Source organism: Bos taurus, chromosome 4 (genome assembly GCF_002263795.3).
Source record: "Bos taurus isolate L1 Dominette 01449 registration number 42190680 breed Hereford chromosome 4, ARS-UCD2.0, whole genome shotgun sequence".
Taxonomy (NCBI): Eukaryota; Metazoa; Chordata; class Mammalia; order Artiodactyla; family Bovidae; genus Bos; species Bos taurus.
The window spans coordinates 48,676,339-48,688,686 of NC_037331.1; the positions used below are offsets into that span (position 1 = coordinate 48,676,339).

Below are 12,348 nucleotides of genomic sequence, written 5' to 3' on the forward strand. Positions count from 1 at the left end.
GTGTGCCAGACTATGGAGCTTCCGGATTCATACAACCTAGGAGTCAAGGCCAGCGCTCCTCGCAGTCACTGACCTCTTCTTCCACGATGGGCTCTGGTCTCCTGTAACAAGCTCCCCAGGGCCTGCTCCGCCCCTGACCTCGTAGCCCACGTTAGTAATTGAGGGGCGGTGGATTTGGGTGGCTCTTGGGTGAGAGCCAGTAAGATTCTCAGCCTTCCTGTTTCGGGAAAGGGAAAGAATTAGGGAGGGGTAGAATTTTTTTTTCCCCCTGGTAGGATAGGTGGGTAAAGACCGCTGTCTGTGTGTCCCTTTTTTGGACTAAGGTGTCTCTGTTGCTCCGTAAATAAAACGTCTCACTGCCTTCTGAGAGCGCTATAAAGGCGGCGGAACGGCTGTCCCGGGGGCATTCCAGACTGGTCGTGAGTCGAAGCAGGTGAGATCGTCGCTGAAGATGCAACGCACGCCACGCCGCCCTGCCTTAACTCCTGGGGAGGCATCGCTGGTTGGGGATGGGACTAGTGGAGGTGGCGGGGGAGGGGAGTGGAGAGGGTGGGGGTGGACACGCTACGGAGCTGCCCGGCAGGGGACAGTACAGTCTTTCTGAGAAGCTGAGAGCAAGAAGGACGCTAGGAAAGAGGCCGAGGTGTGGAGACACTCCACTCCCCAAAGTTCTGTCCCCGGGAAAGCGCGCCCGGCTGCTGGAATTTTCCTGCAGCGTGCGCGCAGCCTTGGGACCCGGGGAAACTGGCCTGAAGGCCCCATGTCCGGCGCGGGGGGCTGTGCTTCTCTCCCAGGGCTCTCCTGGCCCTGCGCGCTGCTTCGGGTTTAGGCAGATGCGGACGCTCACAAGGGCCCTTTACTGCCTGCCGCTCGCGCGTCGCGGGCCCCAGCCCGGGTTTGGGGAGATTTCAGGACGCGGACAGCGCCCTGGCTGCTCATCCGAGGGGAACTGGGTCTGGCTCCGGCAGCCCCCCAGCGCAGGACTCACTCTCTTAAAAGTCCGGGAGCCCCGGGCAGCAGATGTAGGCTCGGGACGGGAGGTCCTCAGGGCCTCCAACGGGCTGGAGGTGCGCGCCCAGCCGAGGCGGGCCTGGGCGGAGAGTGTGGCAGAGAGCGGATCCCTCTCTCGGGGATCAACTGCAGCAGGTGGGGCCGGGAGGCAGCTAACTAGCGGTCTTCACCTCCTCTTCTCTTCCCTCGCCCCATCTCCTCCCTGCTCGTCGCCCTCCGCCTCGCAGGTCATGGCAGCGCCCGGCGACAGGTTGGAGCCGCCGCCGCTCCCCGAGTACAGTTGCAGCTATGTGGTGTCGCGGCCGGTCTACAACGAGCTCGCCTTCCAGCAGCAGTACGAGCAGCGCCCGAAAGAGCGCAAGACGCTGAGAGAGAACCTGGCCCAGGGCTGCAGGTAGCGCCCGCGGCGGACGGGGCGAGGGGCGCAGTGAATCCCGGAATGTGGGCGCGCAGACCCGCCGGCATGCCCAGCGGCGGAGAGTGGGATGCCGCTCCCGCCCTGCAGGGACGGCTTCGGTCAGGTCACGGACTCTGGCCTCCCTGGTGGGAAGGTGGCTCCATCACTCTCGGCCCGAATCGATCCTAGTCTCGGAAACTCAACTTTGGAGAGGGAAGGTTCGGGGAGCGCCGTCTCTTTGCGCTGCTCTCGAGGGCACCTGGAGTGCGCCTTGTGGTACAGCGGGTCCCTACGGTCTTCTTGTGAAGGCTAGGCTGAGGAGAGTGGGAGAACAAGGGGCTTTACTACAAAGAGGTAGTGGGTAACTCGTCACTTGAGCAAGAGTCCTTGAAAGCCCTAAGCGCATCCAGGAAGAATGACACTCAGAGGCATAAAATGAAGGCTAGAACACAGGAGAGCACGCTGTGCTCCTAGTTGTCCACTGTGCAGGAAGTAGGGCTCTCCAAGAAGAACCTCCATCAGTCTCTAAACCCACTCGGGCCACCCGTAAGTAGATATCGCAAACAGAAGGAATTGTCAGCTGCTGCTAGATTTCTTTTTTCTTTTCTTAAAACATTTCAAACCGTTTAAAAAAACATTTCAAATATATTCAAAAGCAGGCACAGTAGTGCAATGAACCCTCTCCCATGTTTTTACCCATCACATGGCTTCAAGGATGATTAACTCAAAGTTAATCTTGTCTTACCACATACTTGCCCCACTCCACTTTTTTTTTTTTTTTGGAGCAAATTCCATATAGTGGTCCCCCCCCCTCCTGCCCCCCCGCCCCCGCTTTGGACTGTATTTCAGTATCTATTTTTAGGAACTCTTAAAAAATGCAACCCACAATTTCATTATCACACACAAAAATGAAGCAATTCCTTAATATTAAAAAATTAAGTCAACAAAATTTCAAATTGTCTCATAAATACAATTTTTTAAAATAATTTATTTGAATCAAGAGTCAAATAGTGTTTGAAAAACTAAAAATGTTAATTGCTCTGTCATGTCCAGCTCTTTGCAACTCCATGGACTGTAGCCCTCCAGGCTCCCTCCTCTATCCATGGAATTCTCCAGGCAAAAATACTGGAGTAGCCATTCCCTTCTCCAAGGGATCTTCCCTACTCAGGGACTGAACCTGGGTCTTCTGTGTTGCAGGCAGATTCTCTAGCATATGAGCAACAAGGGAAGCCCAAAATACGTTTTTTTCTTTTACCTCTAGGTTGTTGAATTTTAAAAAGTAGGTAGTAAGGTACAACAAGATATGTATTCATCATGTTAAGAGTTTTGTAAAAACTGGCTCCAAGCTCCTATTGCCAGAATATACAGAGTTTGTTTCTTGAAAGAAAAAGAAAACACCTAGGTTGAAAGTCCAAATGTAATCTCCATTTAAAGACTCCACATTGATCAATCTGTGGCTGGACCAGAAAATGGGTTCTTGTTTGGGGATATTTTCTCAGAGGATTAAGGGGGTGGGGTGGTTAACACTTAATCCTGTGTTTTCTAGTACAGTGCATTTAAAAGGGTAAAAAGAGTTATTGGCAAAGACATGGTAAGCACTTCACTGTTAGTATTTTTTTCATGCAATTCGTATGCTTTTTTCTAAATAGTTAGAGACATTAGCAGACTTTGGTTCAAAACTTTGTGATTTGCAGTGGGTTGTGACCAAGATTGGATTGGAAATCTCCTTTTCTTGCCTTTTGACAGTTGTTCAAGAAAGAGAACCCTTCGCATGGTGAAGACTCTCCTGCCCATCTTGGACTGGCTTCCCAAATACCGGATCAAGGAATGGCTACTTAGTGATATCATTTCAGGAGTTAGTACTGGTCTAGTGGGAACACTTCAAGGTAAGATGATGGTGGTCTAGCTCCGAAGTGATGGAGAATCACAGCCTCCAGCAGCCATTCCTAACTCCCCCCTCCCTCCCATGGGTCTGTACCAAAGGCTTGCTCACCCATCATAGCCTGCATTTTTCCTCCAGAGCCTGCCCCTTAGTGGTAAGATTCCCTTCTTCCTCATCTTCCTTACACTTCTCTTCTCAGGAAACCCTGTTGCTTCTCTATCTGCTTGGCTCCAACTAGAGCCCTGTCACCTAAGCAGCTGCTTCCCAATTTTCATTGGTCACAGCTCACAGTAAGAAATCTGTATGACATCATGATATGTACACACGCATCTCAAGTTTTGTGAAATAATACTTATCCTCACTACAAGTAATACTCTCTAGTATTTTCTATTCCATCTTATTCTGCTTAGATTTTTAAGATGATGATTGCAGTTTATCAAATTATTTACATTTCCTACATGGTCTCGACATGCCATTTGAAACTCTCCTAAAGGAAAGGGAAGGAAGTATGTTAGCCTAGACTACGTGTAAATGTTTTTTTCTGCTCTTGCCTCTCCCTCCCCGTTTTAAATTCATCCCTGTATCTTAATCTTCTGGCAGAATGTCCCAACACAGGACATTTTTTAAACTGCCTTTAAGCCTTATTTCCATGAACATCTTGGAACTCCATTGCAGAGCTGGTGAATAGCATTACGGGCATTTTCCTTTGTACCCTATCCTCATCATCTTGCTTCTGCCCTCACCTCAACTTCACAAAACCTCTGGACTATGAAAACAAAAATCGACTTTACTTATTATTATTTCGTGGCATATCTAGTAGATGCCAGCCTCTAGGTATTCTCACATGAATAAGATGCACCACTTGCTTTCAAGGAGCTCATAGTCCAATGAGGAAATAGACAATGATTCAATGGAAGGACTGACTGTAGGCGTGTGGTAATATTGCTTGGGAAGGCAGTGCACACAGGGTCACTCAACCTGGCCTTAGGGGACTGAGAATGGCTTCCTGGAGGAAGAGGTGTCAGAGCTGTTTCCCTGAAGGTTAAGTCTTACTTTGCGAAGTGATGGGAAGTACGATGGTGTAGAAATGTGGGTAGAGAGATGGCTTGAAATGGACTACTTGAGAAGTTAGTAACAGTGGTTGAGCAATGTCCTGAGCCAAAATTTGCCTATAGAACTCTGAGGATTACTTAGAGCTCTTAGAACTCTCAGGATTACTCAGAGCAAGCCAGGGAGAGTCCCACAGAGAAGGAGGATGTTCTGTGGCCCCTGTGTGGAGAGCAGCCTGTGTTCCCAGTCACAGAAATGGATGGGAGAGCTGGACAGGACAGTGTGGTTCATACAGTAAGTGTGATTTACACAGTAGACTCTTAAGAACTGTGGCATGGCAACCTCCTCTGGCTTCTGGGGGATGAGAACTGTCTAATTCATGTTTAGCCAGTGGCTAGCATGATTCTGGCACCAGTAGTTGGCCCGGTAAACATTTAATGAAGAGGACTGAATAACAAATCGTCCTTATATATGAAAAATGGTATTGCAAGCTGTGTCCCGCAAGTGTTCCTAGACAAGTATCTTATACAAATTAATTTAACTTTAGTTTTGTTTAAGTATCAAACACAATGCTAAGGGCTTTGGCAAGTTATCTCTTTAATCCTCACAACAACTCTTTATAGCTCTTTTTCAATAGTCAAAAAATCTATTAAATTCTGCTCAAGGTCATGGAGCTGGTAAATGGTGGAGCTGGGATTTGAACCCAGAATCTAATTCCTAGGGTCTTAATTTATAAAGGATGCAGTTCCTCACTTTATGAGTGATAACGTTTTCCCGAAGCATGATTTCTATGAAGTTATCTTTGTATGGTGAATATCTGAGAGGTTAATGTGGTTCATTCATAAATCCATTCATCTAATATTTGTAGGATGGGCTTCCCTCATGGTTCAGTAGGAAAAGAATCTGCCTGCAATGCAGGAGACCCGGGTTCGATTCCTGTGTTGGGAAGATCCCCTGGAGAAGGAAATGGCACCCACTCCAGTATTCTTGGCTGGAGAACCCCATGGACAGAGGAGCCTGGCTGGCTACAGTCCATGGGGTCACAGGAGTTGGATACGGGGCTTCCCTGGTGGCTCAGAAAAGCATCTGCCTGCAATGCAGGAGACCTGGGTTTGATCCCTGGGTCGAGAAGATCCCCTGGAGAAGGAAATGGCAACCCACTCCAGTATTCTTGCCTGGAAAATTCCATAGACTGAGGAGACTGGTAGGCTACAGTCCATGGGGTTGCAAAGAGTCGGACATGACTGAGCGATTTCACTAGCATATTTACAGGCCAGCCATGGGGATTCAGTGGTTTACTAACAGGCATGGATACTGACCTCATGGCACTCATTCTAAGTGGGAGACTTCAGGAATTAAATAAGCAGATAAATAGAAAAATAATTACAGGTTGTGATATCTATTGTGGTTGATCAAATAGGCTTTTAGTTCAGTCAGTTCAGTTGCTGAGTCATGTCCGACTCTTTGCGACCCCATGAATCACAGCACGCCAGGCCTCCCTGTTCATCACCAACTCCCGGAGTTCACTCAAACTCACGTCCATTGAGTCGGTGATGCCATCCAGCCATCTCATCCTCTGTTGTCCCCTTCTCCTCCCACCCTCAATCTTTCCCAGCATCAGGGTCTTTTCAAATGAGTCAGTTCTTCTCATTAGGTGGCCAAAGTACTGGAATTTCAGCTTCAGCATCAGTCCTTCCAGTGAACACCCAGGACTGATCTTTAGGATGGACTGGTTGGATCTCCTTGCAGTCCAAGGGACTGTCAAGAGTCTTCTCCAACAACACAGTTCAAAAGCATCAATTCTTCGGCTTTAATAGGGGTTAATTTGGGGAGGGAGTGTTTGTCTTAGATAGAATGGTCAGGGAAGGCTTTTCTGAGGCGGTGAAATTTAATCAGGGTTGGGAGGATGGGAAGGAGATAGCCAGGTAAGAAGCAGTAAGCAGGGTGTACCAGGCAAAGATGCAAAGTCCCTGAGGTCAAATAGAGCATAGTATTTTCAAGAGAGGAAGAATTCCAATATGGGTGGAGGAGAGAGAGGTTTAGAGGAGTGAACAGGAGGAGATAAGGTTAGGCAGGGCCAGGATTAAAATTAGGTAAGTGAGTCCTCCAGGGACCTTCTAAATAATGTGCCCCAGGCACCTCACTTGCCTCTCCCTAGTCCTAGCCCTGAGGACAGACATTTCAGCTTGAAGCTAATCAAGTAGGAGGCAGAGCTGCACAAATCTGAAAAATATTTTGGAGCAGGAATCACAGGTAACACGTACTGATGGATAGGGACTGGCTAACAAGCAGAATTGGGATGGAAAACCAAGTGTTTCCTTTTGCATGTGCCACATTTGAGATGCCAGATATGGAGTTGGAGCTACTAGAAGCAGGAAGGTCATTGGAGAGGTTTGAACTAGACATAAAAGTCAGGAAAGCATCACTCTAGAGATGATATTCAAAGGAGTGGGAATCCCTGAGACTACCTAGGCAGAAAGGTAGATGGGGAGAAGAACCAGGCTGGAGTACTTAAAGTCAGGGAAGAGGAGCAGGGGCCACAAAGAAACATGATGTTGGGCTCAGGAAGATAGAGAAAAAGAACAATCTGAAGGATGTGGGTTCCAAAACCAAGAGAGGAATTGTTTTCTGCTCTATTTTAAAGGATGGGTGGAAGAGGGGGTGTCTGTAGTGTGGAATACTCTTGGTGATGGAACACAGGCAATATTTTTAAGAAGGTTTGCCATGAAGCAGAGTAGAGAAGTGGCTCCAGAGGCATAAAAGACAATGGTAAAATGATGGGAGGATTTATTTTTCTTATAATACAGGAGGTACTAGAACATAGATGTAACCCAGTGGGAATGACCTAGCTGATAGAAAAATCTGTGGTCCACAAGGAAGAGGAGAAATGACAAGGGACAAGTGTAGATGGGTACAAGGATAGAAGTGGGAAGGCTACTCCTTAGAGATACGTGGGATATTTCCTCCATTTTCAAAGGAGAAAAGACAGACAAGCACTGCATTGTAAAAAACCAATGGGCATCTCATGGATTCCAGGTTTTGGATGAAGTCTAAGGTTCATCTCTGAACCATGTCTAAGAAGGGGAATGGGGAATTTGAGGAAAGTAGGGGAAGTCTGAGTAGCTGTCTTGAGAAGAGGAAAAGCACACTTGCTGAGGAAATGTAATTGGATGGCCAGGCAGTGTGGCATTCCATCTGGGGTTTGCTATCATGAAATTTGCATGAAATTGGCCAGCCCAAATGTAGACGTCTTTAGTTCAGTTATTCAGCTGTTTGAATGCTGGCATGGAAAAGGGTGATGCTTGAGTTTGGCCAGACTGGAGATTTATCAGAGAAGACAGGAGAAAAAGAGAAAGAGTGAAGCAAAGAAATCCAGAGTATTTGTGAAAATTCTAGGGACAAGGAGGCAAATGAAGATGGGAGGGTGCTAAGGATAGTGGATCTGTTCATGGGTTAGAAGCCTCATGAGGATAAAAAAATGTTGCACTAAGGATTCTGGATAGGTGAGCGGAAAGGCTACATGTCTCTAGGTGGAGAAAAGGAGGCTCAATGTTGAGATTTCAGAGCTGCAGTTTCTAGGGATGGCAAAGCCTGCGATATATCCAACGGCTGGGCTGCTAAGGGGTAGGAAAAAACTCATCAATCATGTTACTGAGAAGCCAGAAATGCTAAGGATCATGGGTTTTGTTTTGCTTTTTTCTAAGAAGTGGATTTATTTAGAGAGAAACACACTCCACAGACAGAGTGTGGTCCATCTCAGAAGGTGAGTGCTGCCATGGGATCTTTTTCACTTTTATTATTAACAAAAAATTCCCTCCAGGCAGCAAGAAATCAATGCAGCCCTTTTATTGCTGTTTTTTATTCACAGATATGGGGGACCTGCTCTCTTACTTCCTACCTATGCCTTCTAGATGCTTCTGAATATTTGTTAGCACCACCTTTATGGTTTATAGCACCGTCCTACATAGGAGGAGCACCAACACAGAGATTCCATAGTTTAAATCAATGACAAATTTCTTTACAAATTATGTATAATTTCAAAATTGTTGTACCAAATTCCCTTACAATATGATTACAGTATATTTGAGTAGCAGTTGTCCTGAGATAGGATATTATGTGAAAATTGAAAAAGCCTGCATTCTCCAGGTCTGTGAGGACTGCAGAGCCAGTTTAGGGAAGTGGAAATTTGAGAAGGACTTGAAAAATGTACATAGGAAATAGGCTGTTCTCATTCCTTGCTCATTCTTTTCTTTTCTTTTCTAATATTTTTTAATTTGGATTTTTTTTTTTTTTTGCTCCTTCTTTTCTTGTCTTCCCTTTGTGACCTCACCTTTCTACTCTATGTCCTTGAGATGATTGCTTGTTGTAATTTATATATGAAAACAATTACATCAGAACACAGACTTTTCTAGAATGCACACTCTCTAAGGGCAGAGACTTTGTTTTGTCTACTCCAGTATTTCCCTAAGCCTAGAACAGTGCCTGGCACATGAAGGGTACATAATCAATAGTTGTTGAATGAATGAATGCTTATTGTGGGAAACTAGAAAACACATTATAAGGAACATGAAAAATACCTCTTCAGAAGTCTCCTTTGATTCTGCTCTGTAGATAGTCCACTAAACCTAAATTTTAATAAATATCCTACCAGACACATAAATAAGTATCTATTTAAAAGTATAAAAAAATGTTCGAGAATGATAAACACTAGATTCAAAAGAGTGTTGCTTCCTGAGGGTGGAGGGAGGAAAAACGATGTGATTGAGAAAAAGTATATAGAAAGTTTCAACTGTACAGCAATGATCTAGTTCTTAAACTAGATGTTGGATACTTGGGTGTTTATTATATTACACTTTTTACATGTCTAAACTGTATGAAATCGTCCCACATTTTAAAATTCATACAACAAACGTGTCTACTTTAACAAAAGTAGAAGCATGCATGCTGATTACTGTTTTGTGTTGTTGTTGTTTTGGCCATGTTGCTTGGCCTGTGGGATCTCAGTGCCCTGACCAGGGATTGAATCTGGACCACAGCAGTGAACGCACTGAGTCCTAGCCACTGGACTTCCAGGGCACTCCCTGATCACTATTTTGAATTCTGCCTTTTCTTACTTATTTCTTACATGTACTGTATTGCACTGGAAAGAGGTAAATTACTATTAGTAGTAAATTATTTCTATACAGCACATCAACTTCATTTCATAGATTACAGTATATGAAATATAGTGTAGTTAACCACTTCCCTGATTTGAGACAGGGATAAATACATCATTTGGGGCACCAATTTAAGTTGTTGCCACTTTTAAAAAATTTTTAATTGGAGGATACTTGCTTTACAATGTAGTGTTGGTTTTTGTCATACAACCATGTGAATCACCCATAAGTATACATATATCCCCTCCCTCTCAAACCTCCCTGCTATCCTACCAGCCCCCTCTCCCACCCCTCCAGGTTGTCACAGAGGATGGGGATGAACTCTTTGTGTTATATAGCAACTTCCCACTAGCTATCTATTGTATATATGGTAATGTATATGTTTCAGCGCTACTTTCTCAATTTGTCCCACCCTGTCCTTCCCCTGCTGTGTCCACAAATCTGTTCTCTTTGCCTGCATCTCTATTCCTGCCCTGCAAATAGATTCATCAGCACTGTTTTTCTAGATTCCATATATATGCATTAATATACAATATTTTTCTCCCTCTGACTTACTTTACCCTCTAGGTTCACCCACCTCAATTCAACTGACTCAAATTCATTCCTTTTTATGGCTGAATAATATTCTACGGTATATATATGTACTACAACGTCTTTACTCATTCATCTGTTGACATCTAAGCTGCTTCCATCACTTTTTAAAAAAACTGTTATACATGTAATTCTTTATCAATGACCAAAAGGTCAAAGAACTTGATGTTCTGTCATTGTGAGTGAGTGAAATGTGGGGAGGTAGAAGATATGCTGACTACCTATGAAGTATTTAAAAAAACAACCCACAGGAGAAGGAAAGTGCTATGGACTGAACGTTTGTATCCCTCCAAAATTCATCTCTTGAAGACTTAATCCCCAGTATGACAGTATTTGGAGGTCGGAGCTTTTGGGAGGTAGGGCTTCCCATGTGGTTCAGTGGTAAAAGAATCTGCCTGCAATGCAGGAGACTCTAGTTCTATCTCTGTGTCAGAAAGATACCCTGGAGAAGGAAATGGCAACCCATTCCAGTATTCTTGCATGGGAAATCCCATGGACAGAGGAGCCTGGCAGGCTACAGTCCATGGGGTTGCAGAGTTGGGCACTACTTTAGCAACTAAACACAACACACGCCTTTGGAAGGCAATCAGGTAGAGTCTTCATGGTGGGCTTAGTGACCTTAGGAAATCTGTGCCGTGTGAGGTTACAACAAGAAAGCAGCCATCTGCAAACCAGAAAAGGGTGCTTACCAGACACTGAATCTGCTGGTAGTTTGATCTTGAACTTCTTAGCTTTCAGAACTCTAAAAAATAAATGTTCACTGTTTAAGGCCCAAAACAAAACTCCCAAACCCCAACACATTGTTGCCTTCCAACCCCCATGTACAAGGGAAGGCTGAGATTCTGCATACAGCGTGACATTCATGGACCCGGAAACCCCTTGGGGAAGCCTAGCCAAGGTGTTGATCTCCTAGTGCTATGTACAAAGGTCAGATTTTTTTCTTTGTTTGGATCTAACTTCTGTTCCCCAACAAGAAAGGAGAAAGTACATATGTTCCTCATTACTCAGAGAAACACTTAATTCAGACAAAGCCAGACTAGACCTTTGAATAGAACTGATCAAGTTTTTAATCAACAGCTTTTCCCCCGACTCACCTGAGTGGATGGTTGAATTACTGATCAGTTGTGTCAGTTCTTTTGAGTAGATGATTTGAATCACGTTCTGCATCCTAGCATAGCCACAGACCATGTGCAAAATAAGGAGATCACTCAAGATGAGCTGCAAATTAAAGAGACCTATGAAAAGGCTTTTCTCTGTCCAGTAGACACAAAGCTTTTTCCTGAACTTGACCATTTTGGATGTATTTTCAGGCATGGCGTATGCTCTACTAGCTGCTGTTCCTGTCGGATATGGTCTCTACTCTGCTTTTTTTCCTATCCTGACGTACTTTATTTTTGGAACATCAAGACACATCTCAGTTGGTAATTATAAGCATATACAATTCTGTTTGTTCACACTGAACGTGTTTGGGCTATATTATGTGTGTTCTGCTTCCCTATCTTTGTTACTGTTTTCTAGCAAGATAGGGCTTTCCTATTCAGTGATGCAAAGGTTTCTCCTTAGCTTTCAAAATACTATGCTATTAGGTGGCTTTACACCTAACTTTTTTTATAATGAAGAGGAGAAAATTGAAAGATGGTTAAAAAATTATAGACTACCTTCAAATCTTGCCATGTTTGACTTTTCAAAAATGTTAACACATTTGACTCTATTTAGAAAGTGTTCTAAAATGAAAAATGATAAGGGAAAAGAATCTTGAAGAGGTCTTTGAACCTGTTTTGCTAGATTAAATTAGCTTTACTAAATTATGTTCATCAAATACATATTCATTGTCTTATTAAAGAACGTAGTTATTTTAAGTCACTAATATTTGAAGACTGGGAAAATTATGCCAAAACAATTTAGAAACTAAGCTTGGCTTTCCTTCTTGGTATAGCCCCAAATAGATTTATTTCCTGATGTTCCTGAAATTTGAATTTTCTTCTGCTAGAATGTTCTAGTAAATGAATGTTTTAATGCTATTTTGCAACGTTGACATTTATACTTGAGATAAGTTTTCGCCTACATCCATCTGCTGGCTAGACATGTCTACCTGGGCAATCCTCTTGAAACAAATAGAGCCATCTACTGCTCTATCTCCAACCCTTATCCTTATCCTTAGTTGTATAATATTTCTGCCAGTGTCTGGAATATTTCCTTGTCTATAAAGGGAGATCAGGAGGAGATTAATGATTAAAAGAACTTCCTTACCTGGGAGAGTT

General features: G+C 44.1%; 1 protein-coding gene across 1 annotated transcript in view; it reads left to right on the forward strand.

Annotated features, from left to right (window-relative positions):
• Positions 1–1,012: 1,012 nt before the first annotated feature.
• Positions 1,013–12,348, forward strand: part of SLC26A4 (solute carrier family 26 member 4) — a 60,454-nt gene continuing 49,118 nt past the window's right edge. The window contains exons 1-3 of the mRNA XM_002686803.6: positions 1,013–1,405; positions 3,155–3,294; positions 11,398–11,508. Coding sequence (XP_002686849.4) covers positions 1,242–1,405; positions 3,155–3,294; positions 11,398–11,508 — 415 coding nt within the window. The 5' untranslated portion in view covers positions 1,013–1,241. The remainder of the gene's footprint in view (positions 1,406–3,154; positions 3,295–11,397; positions 11,509–12,348) is intronic.